The sequence below is a fragment of the Rutidosis leptorrhynchoides genome, chromosome 9 (genome assembly GCF_046630445.1).
Source record: "Rutidosis leptorrhynchoides isolate AG116_Rl617_1_P2 chromosome 9, CSIRO_AGI_Rlap_v1, whole genome shotgun sequence".
In the NCBI taxonomy this organism is placed as follows: domain Eukaryota; kingdom Viridiplantae; phylum Streptophyta; class Magnoliopsida; order Asterales; family Asteraceae; genus Rutidosis; species Rutidosis leptorrhynchoides.
Window position 1 is genome coordinate 245,941,831 of NC_092341.1, and position 11,958 is coordinate 245,953,788.

At 34.2% G+C, this 11,958-nt stretch overlaps 1 protein-coding gene across 1 annotated transcript; it reads left to right on the top strand.

Moving 5' to 3' along the window:
• Positions 1-3,816: 3,816 nt before the first annotated feature.
• Positions 3,817-4,569, top strand: LOC139868650 (secreted RxLR effector protein 161-like). Its single transcript, XM_071856981.1, has 2 exons — positions 3,817-4,309; positions 4,460-4,569. Exons 1-2 carry the CDS (start codon positions 3,817-3,819, stop codon positions 4,567-4,569), a joined length of 603 nt encoding a protein of 200 aa, XP_071713082.1.
• The last annotated feature ends 7,389 nt before the right edge of the window (positions 4,570-11,958 follow it).

An 11,958-nucleotide genomic window follows, 5' to 3' on the forward strand; every position in this document is an offset into this window, starting at 1 on the left:
AAAAGACAGATTCGACGAATTGAAGACGCAAACGACCAAAAAGCTCAAAAGTACAAAAGACAATCAAAGAGGTTCCAATTATTGATAAGAAACGTCTCGAAATTACAAGAGTACAAGATTCAAAACGCAAAGTACAAAATATAAAATTGTACGCAAGGACGTTCGAAAATCCGGAACCGGGACCAGAGTCAACTCTCAACGCTCGACGCAACGGACTAAAAATTACAAGTTAACTATGTATATAAATAATTATATAATATATAATTAATTATATTAATTATATATATATTATATATATATTATAAACCGTCGGTAAACAAAGAGCCAAACTCCTCTGAGCTGTAAAAGCAAACTCCGCGACTCGCGGAATTTGAAGGCCAAAAAGGACGCGAGTCGCGGAGCCCCCAGTTTTGAAACTCCCTATAAAGCAAACCGAATTCTGATCATTTTCATCATCTTTTTTCTCCTCATTCATACGATATATTTATATTTATAATTTAATTTTAATTTTAATTATAATTCTAATAATAAGGGTATGTTAGCGAATATTGTAAGGGTGTAAGTCGAAATTCTGTCCGTGTAACGCTACGCTATTTTTAATCATTGTAAGTTATGTTCAACCTTTTTACATTAATGTCTCGTAGCTAAGTTATTATTATGCTTATTTAAAACGAAGTAATCATGATCTTGGGCTAATTACTAAAATTGGGTAATTGGGCTTTGTACCATAATTGGGGTTTGGACAAAAGAACGACACTTGTGGAAATTAGACTATGGGCTATTAATGGGCTTTATATTTGTTTAACTAAATGATAGTTTGTTAATGTTAATATAAAGATTTACAATTGGGCGTCCCTATAAATTACCATATACACTCAATCGGACACGATGGGCGGGGTGTTTATATGTACGAATAATAGTTCATTTAATCGGACACGGGAATGGATTAATAGCCACTAGAATAATTAAAACAGGGGTGAAATTATGTACAAGGACATTTGGTATAATTGATAACAAAATATTAAAACCTTGGGTTACACTCAGTCGACATCCTGGTGTAATTATTAAACAAAGTATTAAAATCTTGTTACAGTTTAAATCCCCAATTAGTTGGAATATTTAACTTCAGGTATAAGGATAATTTGACGAGGACACTCGCACTTTATATTTATGACTGATGGACTGTTATGGACAAAAACCAGACGGACATATTAAATAATCCAGGACAAAGGACAATTAACCCATGGGCATAAAACTAAAATCAACACGTCAAACATCATGATTACGGAAGTTTAAATAAGCATAATTCTTTTATTTCATATTTAATTTCCTTTATTTTATATTTAATTGCACTTCTAAATATCGCATTTTTATTATTATTGTATTTAATTGCACTTTTAATTATCGTACTTTTTAATTATCGCAAGTTTATTTTATCGCACTTTTATTATTCGCAATTTCATTATCGTTATTTACTTTATGCTTTAATTTAAGTCTTGTATTCATTTTTAATATTTTACATTTAGTTTTAACTGCGACTAAAGTTTTAAAATCGACAAACCGGTCATTAAACGGTAAAAACCCCCCTTTATAATAATAATATTACTTATATATATATATATATATATATATTTGTATTTTTATAAAAGTAAACTAATATAGCGTTAAGCTTTGTTTAAAGATTTTCCCTGTGGAACGAACCGGACTTACTAAAAACTACACTACTGTACGATTAGGTACACTGCCTATAAGTGTTGTAGCAAGGTTTAAGTATATCCATTCTATAAATAAATAAATATCTTGTGTAAAATTGTATCGTATTTAATAGTATTTCCTGCAAAAATTTAATAACTATTTTATATACACCCCGCTGCACATCAGTCTCACATCTATACATGATACTACTACATTGTGGCATAGGAGATTAGGGCATGCTAACATGAAACTAATTCATAACATATCCTCAAAGGACATAGTTAGAGACTTGCCTAAATTAAAATACGAAAGCCATTTTTGTGATGCATGTAAAGTAGGAAAACAAGTTCATACAAGTCATAAACCTAAGAATTTCATTTCTACTAAAAGGAGTTTAGAACTTTTGCACATGTACTTATTTGGGCCATCGGTCGTTCAAAGTTATGGAGGAAATTTTTATACTTTAGTAATAGTAGATGATTTTTCAAGATATACATGGACACTATTTCTAAAACATAAAAATGAAGCATGTGAAAGATTTATAATTTTTGCTACTAAGATACAAAATTTGCTTGGTTGTACTATAGTAACAATAAGAACGGATCATGGTAGAGAATTTGATAATGATGCTCAATTTGGAGTCTTTTGTGATTTAAATGGTATTACCCAAAACTTCTCGGCTCCTCGCACACCTCAATCCAATGGGGTTGTTGAAAGGAAAAACCGAACTCTTCAAGAAATGAGTCGAACTATGTTAAATGAACAATCAATACCTCAAAAGTTTTGGAGTGAAGCCGTTGCCACCTCCACCTACATTCAAAATAGAGTCTTAATTAGGCCATCAATGGATAAAACACCTTATGAAATTTTAAATGGTAGAAAACCAACCGTAAGTCATCTTAGAGTATTCGTGTGCAAATGTTTTATCCTAAACAAAAAGGAATATCTTACAAAGTTTGAGCCTAAAGCTTACGAAGGAGTATTCTTAGGATATTCGTTAGAAAGTAAGGCATATAGGGTTCTAAATAAATATACAAATGTCATAGAAGAATCCCTAGATGTCACATTTGATGAAACTCCTCCACCACCTAAGACTAAACCTTTAGAGAATGATGATGTGATCGAACAAGATGCTATAAAAATAATACCAACTCAAGTCGAGTTCAATGACACAAATGAGGATGGATCTCATTTGAAACCAAGTAAGGATAACTTAGCGTCCTCAATAGATATTAAACATATAAAAGATCATCCCATAGACCAAGTCATATGAGACATCAACAGTAGAACCACTAGGTCACAAGTATTTAACCTAATTGCCAACTATGCTTTTATCTCACAAATAGAACCCAAGAATATTAAGGAAGCTCTATTAGATGAAAGTTAGATAGAAGCTATGCAAGGGGAATTAAATCAATTCCAAAGAAGTAATGTATGGGATTTGGTTCCTTTACCGAGTGAAAGCAACATCATAGGTACAAAATGGGTCTATAGAAATAAACTAGATGAGGATGGCAAAGTAGTTAGAAACAAAGCTAGACTAGTTGCACAAGGATATAGCCAACAAGAGGGAATTGATTACGATGAAATATTTGCTCCCGTCGCTAGGCTAGAGTCAATAAGAATACTTCTTGCTTATGCATGTGCTCATAATTTCAAACTCTATCAAATGGATGTCAAAAGTGCCTTTTTAAATGGTGTAATAAGTGAAGAAGTTTATGTATCACAACCTCCGGGGTTTGAGGATTTTGAAAAACCTTATCATGTTTATAAACTTAAAAAGGCTCTCTATGGACTTAAACAAGCCCCTAGAGAATGGTATGAAAGACTTAGAACATTCTTAATAAATAATGAATTTGAAATGGGAAAAATTGATAATACACTCTTTATCAAAAGACATGAAAAGGATTTAGTCATAATTCAAATATATGTTGATGATATTGTATTTGGATCTACTAACGAATCTCTTAGCAATGAGTTTTGTAAGTTAATGCATGATGAGTTTGAAATGAGCATGATGGGTGAACTCAAGTTCTTTCTCGGACTACAAATCAAGCAATAGAAGATGGAACATTCATCAATCAACAAAAATACATTCATGAAATGCTCAAGAAATTCGGAATGGAGAACTCAAAACCAATGGCGACTCCAATGGCAACAAATGTGAAACTTACTTTAGAAGGGGAAGGAGAACCATTTGATAGTACTAAATATAGGGGAATGATTGGATCCCTTCTATATTTAATGGCAAGTAGGCCCGACATCATGTTTAGCGTGTGCTTATGTGCAAGATTTCAAGAAAATCCAAAGACGTCACACGTAGAGGCCGTTAAAAGAATCTTTAGATACTTAAAGGGAACAATGCATCTTGGGTTATGGTATCCAAAGTTTACCGGGATTGATATTATGTGCTTTGCGGATTTCGATCATGGTGGATCAATGATTGATAGAAAAAGCACAAGTGGAGTATGCGCATTCGTGGGGCTTTGCTTAACGTCATGGTTCTCAAAGAAGCAAACATCCGTCGCATTGTCTACCACCGAAGCCGAATATGTAGCAATGGGAAGAGCGTGCGCACAAGTGCTATGGATGAAGCAAACCTTCCTCGACTACGGTATCATATCATCTGAAATACCCATATGTTGTGATAATAAAAATGCTATAGACATATCGAAAAATCAAATATTACACTCTAGGACTAAACACATAGACATTAGGCACCATTTTCTTCGTGACCACGTCCAAAACGGTAATATTGTAATAGATAAAGTAGAATCTGCTGAAAACATAGCTGACATATTCACTAAGCCCCTTAAAAAGGAAACATTTAACTTGCTTAGGAATGGGTTGGTAATGATGGAAGATATTTCGTAAAATTTAATCCTGATCACGCACGGTCGCACCACGGTCGACCGTGATGAGAGCCGCCTGATGTCTGATGAATTTCTTTGTCCTTTTTGCAAATCATTTAATACCCAAACAACTTTTCCACCAACCACATCTCTTCCTTAAACCCTAACCACTGAATTTCTGGTTTTACTTTTGTCCTACCTTCAAGTATTCTTCAAAAAGTGGTCCATACTCTTTCAAATCTATTCAAGGTAATCACCATACTTTTGATTATATTCTTTCTAAAATCATAGGAACACTTATTTCTTGCATGAATTACTTAAATATATGAGTAAAATTATTGTAAAAAGCTTTATCTTTTCATAATAGTGATTTCTTGCATAAAAACTCATATATGCTTCAAATTTTTAAACTCACTCATGCACACACACATATGTTTGAACAATTCATTATGATACTTATCAATCTCATGACTAGTATCTACTTTTGACAAATATAGAGCAAAATGATGAAACTTGTCTAAATTTTCAAAAGAAAAATAGTACAATTTAATTTCAAATTCATAGTTTTCAAAATAAGTCTTGACAAGGACTAATCTACACATGTTTAGCATATAGATTTTCAAACTTAACAAATTAGTTTGCTAAATTTGTGATTTTTCTAGGAAATGACTGTAACGACCCGCACTTTTTCGATCATTCTATACTTATAAGATTAATATTTACATAAATTAAACCTTACCAACATGATAAGCAATCCAAATTATCGAGACTTATGTTTTTCGAAAAGAGATTTACACAACGTTTGACCGTCTAGTTTGACCGATGATATCACGAACTATACAATATATGATAATTATACGTTTGTATATATATATGTATATATACATGTTTAACATGATTTAAGGATGTTTTAATACCTCATTTTGTATTAATAACAATAAGTTATAAGTATATTTTGAAACTACTAACTTAAGTTTTCAAAACGATAACCATACGTAACGTTATTTGACTTAAATACTTATGACATATAATGTTTATATATATATCGTATAAGTAATGTATTTAATCATTTTTAAGGACTTAAATACATAAAACCATATAAGTATATTCACAAAAAATAGCTATATTTGAATCCTCGTTCCGTTTTCACAAGATTTCTATACGTATACTTAGGGTATATGTACCCGTATAAATACGTAGTTTCTAGAAGTTTTACTATTGAAAAATACCAATTATTAGACTTCAATTATATGATCTTAGCAGCCTTTGATTAGTCAATACATGTGGGATCATATATGAGGACTTTTGAGCTAAAAATCAAAAAAATAAAGTCTATATATACATATACATATATACGCCTATATACACATATGCACACTTTCATAACAATTTTCTTTCAAGTTAAATGATCTTCTAAACTCTCTTATCTTCAACCTTCAAGTGTTCTTCAAGGTCCTCATAAGTTTTTAGCTTCAAAACATCACTTAATCATCATAAGAAAACCCTTACAAAAATACTTCAAGAAAACCTTCCAAGAACACCAACTTACTTCCAATCTTTCATCCACTTCCATCACCCTTTTGGTTCTAGGTTATTACTCCTCTTTTATAGCAACCTTGTCCAAGGAACTTGAGGTAGAATCTATGTTCATAACCTTATTCGATTCATATATATATAGCTATCTTATTTTGTGGTATAAAATTTTAACAACAAGAACATAGTTTGAATGTTTTCAAACTTGTTTGCAAACTAAATAGATCCTTTTAACTTAACTTTTAAAATACTCCAAGACCTGTAATATAACTTAAATATATGCTAATTTAACAAGGTATAACTTGGTTTTTCAAAGATTATCTTAAAAACTGTTTTTACGACGTCGGAGTGCCACCGGGGACTGTTTTGGGTTGGATAATTAAAAACTATCTTAAACTTTGAATTGGAGGTTTATGTTCTGGAAAAATGATTTTTACTATGGATATGATAACACATAAAAATTCCATGATTTAATTCAAAGTATAAGTATTTTTAGAAAAATAATCATTTAAGGTTGTTTACATAAAGGAAAATGTTTAACTTCATAAGTTTCACTAAAGTTTCACCTATGCCGTGTGATTTTGAATACAAACCAAGGTATTTTCAGTTCATAGTCTTAAAGAGGGACTCGATCCAAGGAGATGGCAAGTTGAATCAACGAAAACGGATTTGTAACGAAGAAACTATGACCGAAACAAAATTGGTTATCCAAGACTTGTTTAACTTCGGGATTAATTGGGAAAAATTAAATAAAATCACATCTTTCTAAGATAGCATGATATTTTATATAATTCAATTTTATATGGTTCAGGATCACCCGTAAACAACACGAGAAGATTAATCATAAGATCCCATGATTGTACGCAACACGTCATTTGACAACACCGGTACTTTATGTACGCAACACGTCATTTGACAACACCGGTACCGTGGGTCAAGATTAATCTCGACCAATACATATACGATGGGGTTTTATTTATTTCGTTGGGGGTTTTATTTATTTCATTGCGGGTATATTAAACATCTAAAAATGAACCATTAAAATTGAATTACTAACAACGAACTGCTAACTACGGACTAAGGAATTATTCAAAGTATTAAAAGTATAACAAGTATATATATGTGACGTTTGTTTAAAAAGAAAAGGTATTGATATATTATATATGGATAGGTTCGTGATATCAACCGGAGACCAAGTCAAATTATATATATATATCTTCAAGACGAAAGTGAGTATATAGTCCCACTTTTAAACTCTAAATATTTCGGGATGAGAATACATGTATTTTATGTTTTACAATATGGACACAAGTAACTGAAAAATATATTCTACGTTGAGTTGTACCACTGGCATACTTCCCTGTAGCTTGGTAACTAATATTTACAGCGGTATTGTAAACGCGAATCCTGTTGATAGATCTATCGGGCCTGACAACCCCAACCGGACTGGACGACCAGTATTCAACGGTTGCACAGTACTTCGTTTCGTGACTACACTTGGTACAGTGTAGTAAGATTTCATATTAAAGGGAATATGCGACGTGATTAATTGTTAAGTATGGTTACCAAGTGCTCAACCACTTAGAATATTTTTATTAAACTGTTTATATACGAAATCTTGTGGTCTATATATATATTGCTGCCGGCACTAAACCTATATCTCACCAACTTTATGTTGACCTTTTAAAACATGTCTATTCTCAGGTGATTTCTAAAAGCTTCCGCTGCATTATGTTGAATTTGAGCAGGATCTTGCGTACGCATATTTGTGTCAAAAATAAGACTGCATATCCAAGAACTTGTGTTGTAAAATATGCTAGAAATCGTGTTGTTATCATCATTTGTAAAGTTTGTAAGTCGAAGATTATCGCTAAACGATAATCATCTTTATTTCGTCCCAAGCTTGTATCAAAAATAAGAATCATGGTTTGTAATGTATAATATATGCAGTTTTTCTTTTAAAAATGTCGCATATAGAGGTCAATACCTCGCAATGAAATCATACGTTATCTAACACGTTCTTACGGTTAAGGACGGGTTATGACATGTGGTATCAGAGCGGTGGTCTTAGCGAACCAGGTTTGCATTAGTGTGTCTAACTGATAAGTCGTTAGGATACATTAGTAAGTCTGGACTTTGACCGGGTCTGATTTAAAAACCATTGCTTATCATTGTTGGTTAAAATTTATATGTAAATATTATGTAGTACTAATGGGTTAGTTGTTGTGTGATAGATGTCGGGCTCAAAACTTGTTATCACATTCAGCGACTCCGAACCAGAATCTTCAGATGGTGTTCCAGTCATTAACCTATCCGATGACGAAAATAATATCTTTGGGGAAGACTCACAAATTCCGGATGAACCGACTATAGAGAACCCGGAAAGTGAACCCGAGGAGGAAAGTGAACTCGAGGAGGAAAGTGAACCCGAGGAGGAAAGTGAACCCGAGGAGGAAAGTGAACCCGAGGAAGAAATACAGGAAATTACAAAAGAAGAGTTCGAACTAGGAAAGAAACGAAAGGCTAATGAATTAGAAAATTCAAATCCTGAGTTTAATAAGGATGATGTGGCACCAACTCCACTAGACACTACCACCCCTATTCCCGCTATTCCTATTCATTCTATCCCGGCATCCAGTTCTTCAGTCCCACAGCCAAAATATAGGCACACAGCCAGGATAAGCGTTAAGCGATTCTTTGAACCTAAACGTCCTAGAAAATAGACCAAACGATGCGCTGCCGTATTAAACCATGGGATCATATAATGTTTTGTATAATATTATTAGTGTGGTTTTCTTAATGTTCGATGTAAGATAAGCATATGTAAAATAGTGAAGTGTGAAATGCAATAATTTTCCATGGTTAAGTATTATTTAGATGGTAGTAATTGATTCTGTACTAAGCTATTAAGTATGAACATTAACGGGTAGGTACTACCCTAGATATAATTATAAAACGCTAATAAGAAGAAAAGGCTTTTATAATAATACCTGGTTCATATTATTAATAAGCTATAATGTACTGTAAATATACACTACATCTATAATATTCCTTGTGAATAATTATTTTCTTTTCATTCTTATAGAAGAATATGGCGCGATTGAACCGAATGACGGAACAAGAAATCCAGGAACTCATCAATCAGCGAGTGAACGACAGAATGTTATGGGTCGAGGCTGCAAGAGGTGCTGCAGTTAACCCAAATCCTCGTGTGGGGTGCACTTACAAAACTTTTCAAGCTTGCAAGCCCTCATCATTCAGTGGAACAGAAGGACCGATCGGTTTAACCCGGTGGATAGAAAAGATGGAGACTGTGTTTAAAATCAGTGGTTGTGTTGAGAAGGACATGACCAAGTATGCATCGTGCACTTTACAAGATAGTGCACTCACGTGGTGGAAAAATTATGTGAAGGCTGTAGGAGGAGATGTAGCTTATGATACTCCATGGGAAGAATTCAAAATAATGTTAATCAACGAGTATTGTTCAAGGAACGAGGTTAGAAAGTTGGAAGATGAATTACGAAGCCTGAAGGTTGTTGGTACTGAAATCACCAACTACAATCAGCGATTCATGGAATTAGTTTTGCTATGTCCTGAATTGGTTCCAACCGAAGAACGGAAGATTGAAATGTACAAAGATGGTTTGCCCAAAAAGGTCAAGGCAAATGTTACAGCATCGAAACCTAAGACAATTCATGAAGCTATAACCATGGCAAACGAGCTAATGGATCAGGTCATCATGGATAAGAAAGCATCCAATACTGATGTGAAGGTATCAGGTAACAAAAGAAAGTGGAATGGAAATTATGATCGAGGTAACCAACAACAATCTTTTAAGAAACAAGAAACCACGCAAGGTGCAGGTAGTGGTTCAAGCTTTGGTTACAAAGGACAAAATCCTTTATGCAACCGTTGTCACAAACATCACTTTGGTTACTGTAGTGTGTTATGCACCAAGTGTAATCGACAGGGTCATCTTGCTGAAGATTGTAGGGCTCTCATTACAAATACAAATGGTACCAAGACTCCTGCCACCAATGCAAATAGAACTGCTTTGGCTACCGTTACTTGTTTTGGGTGTGGAAAACAAGGTCACTATAAGAGTCAGTGCCCGAATTCAGAGAAGAATGTCAGACCTGCACGTGGGAGAGCATTTGTTATTAATGCTAGAGAGGCACGCGAAGATCCGGAGCTTGTTACGGGTACGTTTACCATTAATAACTTATCCGCATCTATTATATTTGATACTGGTGCTGATAGAAGTTACGTGTGTAGAGACTTTCACGCTAAATTGAATTGTTCATCATTACCTCTAGATGCTAAGTACATGATTGAGTTAGCTAATGGTAAACTAATTAAAGCCGATAAAATTTGCCGTGATTGTAAAATAAATTTAGCCGGAGAAACATTTAAGATTGATTTGATACCCGTAGAATTAGGAAGTTTTGATGTAATAATCGGCATGGACTGGATGTCCAAAATAGGAGCTGAAGTTGTGTGCGCCAAGAAGGCAATTCGCATTCCTCGTAAGGATAAAACGCCAGTAATGATTTATGGAGAGAAGGGTAACTCAAAGCTAAAACTCATTAGTTATTTGAAAGCTCAAAAGTATTTGAAGAAAGGGTGCTATGCTATCTTAGCACATGTTAATAAAGTCGAAAAGAAAGAAAAAGAGAAGTGCATCAATGACGTGCCTGTGGCAAGAGATTTTCCTGAAGTATTTCCGGTAGAGTTGCCGGGATTACCTCCATTTAGATCTGTAGAATTTCAAATAGATCTTGTACCAGGAGCTGCACCGGTTGCCCGTGCTCTATATAGACTTGCACCGTCCGAGTTAAAAGAACTTCAGAGTCATTTAAAAGAATTACTAGATCGTGGATTCATACGACCAAGTACTTCACCGTGGGGAGCTCCAATTTTATTCGTCAAGAAGAAAGACGGATCTTTCCGAATGTGTATAGATTATCGTGAATTAAATAAGTTAACTATCAAGAATCGGTATCCACTACCGAGAATTGACGACTTATTTGATCAACTCCAAGGATCATGTGTGTACTTGAAAATTGACCTAAGATCGGGCTATCATCAATTACGTGTCAAAGAAGAAGATATACCGAAAACTGCTTTTCGGACACGCTACGGTCATTACGAATTTTTGGTCATGCCGTTTGGATTGACGAATGCGCCAGCTGTATTCATGGACCTCATGAATCGAGTTTGTAGTCCATATTTAGATAAGTTTGTTATCGTTTTCATTGATGATATTCTTATCTATTCCAAGAGTGAGCAAGAGCATGAGCAGCATTTAAGGTTGATATTAGAGTTGTTAAGAAAAGAACAGCTATATGCTAAATTTTCTAAATGTGCTTTCTGGTTGAAAGAAGTGCAATTTCTTGGCCACGTTGTTAGTAGCAAAGGAATTCAGGTTGATCCAGCAAAAATTGAAGCCATTGAAAAATGGGAGACTCCTAAGACACCAATGCAGATACGCCAATTTTTGGGTTTAGCCGGTTATTATAGAAGGTTTATTCAAGATTTTTCCCGAATAGCTAAGCCGTTGACAGCGTTAACACAAAAAGGGAAGAAATATGAATGGACTTCTGAGCAGGAGAGTGCATTTCAATTACTAAAGAAGAAGTTAACTACGGCGCCTATTTTATCGTTACCAGAAGGGAACGATGATTTTGAAATATATTGTGATGCTTCGCGACAAGGTTTTGGTTGCGTTCTTATGCAACGGAAGAAAGTTATTGCATACGCATCCCGACAATTAAAGATTCACGAGCGGAATTATACGACGCATGATCTAGAACTGGGAGCAGTCGTGTTTGCATTGAAGATATGGAGACACTACTTGTATGGGGTTAAATGCACTGTG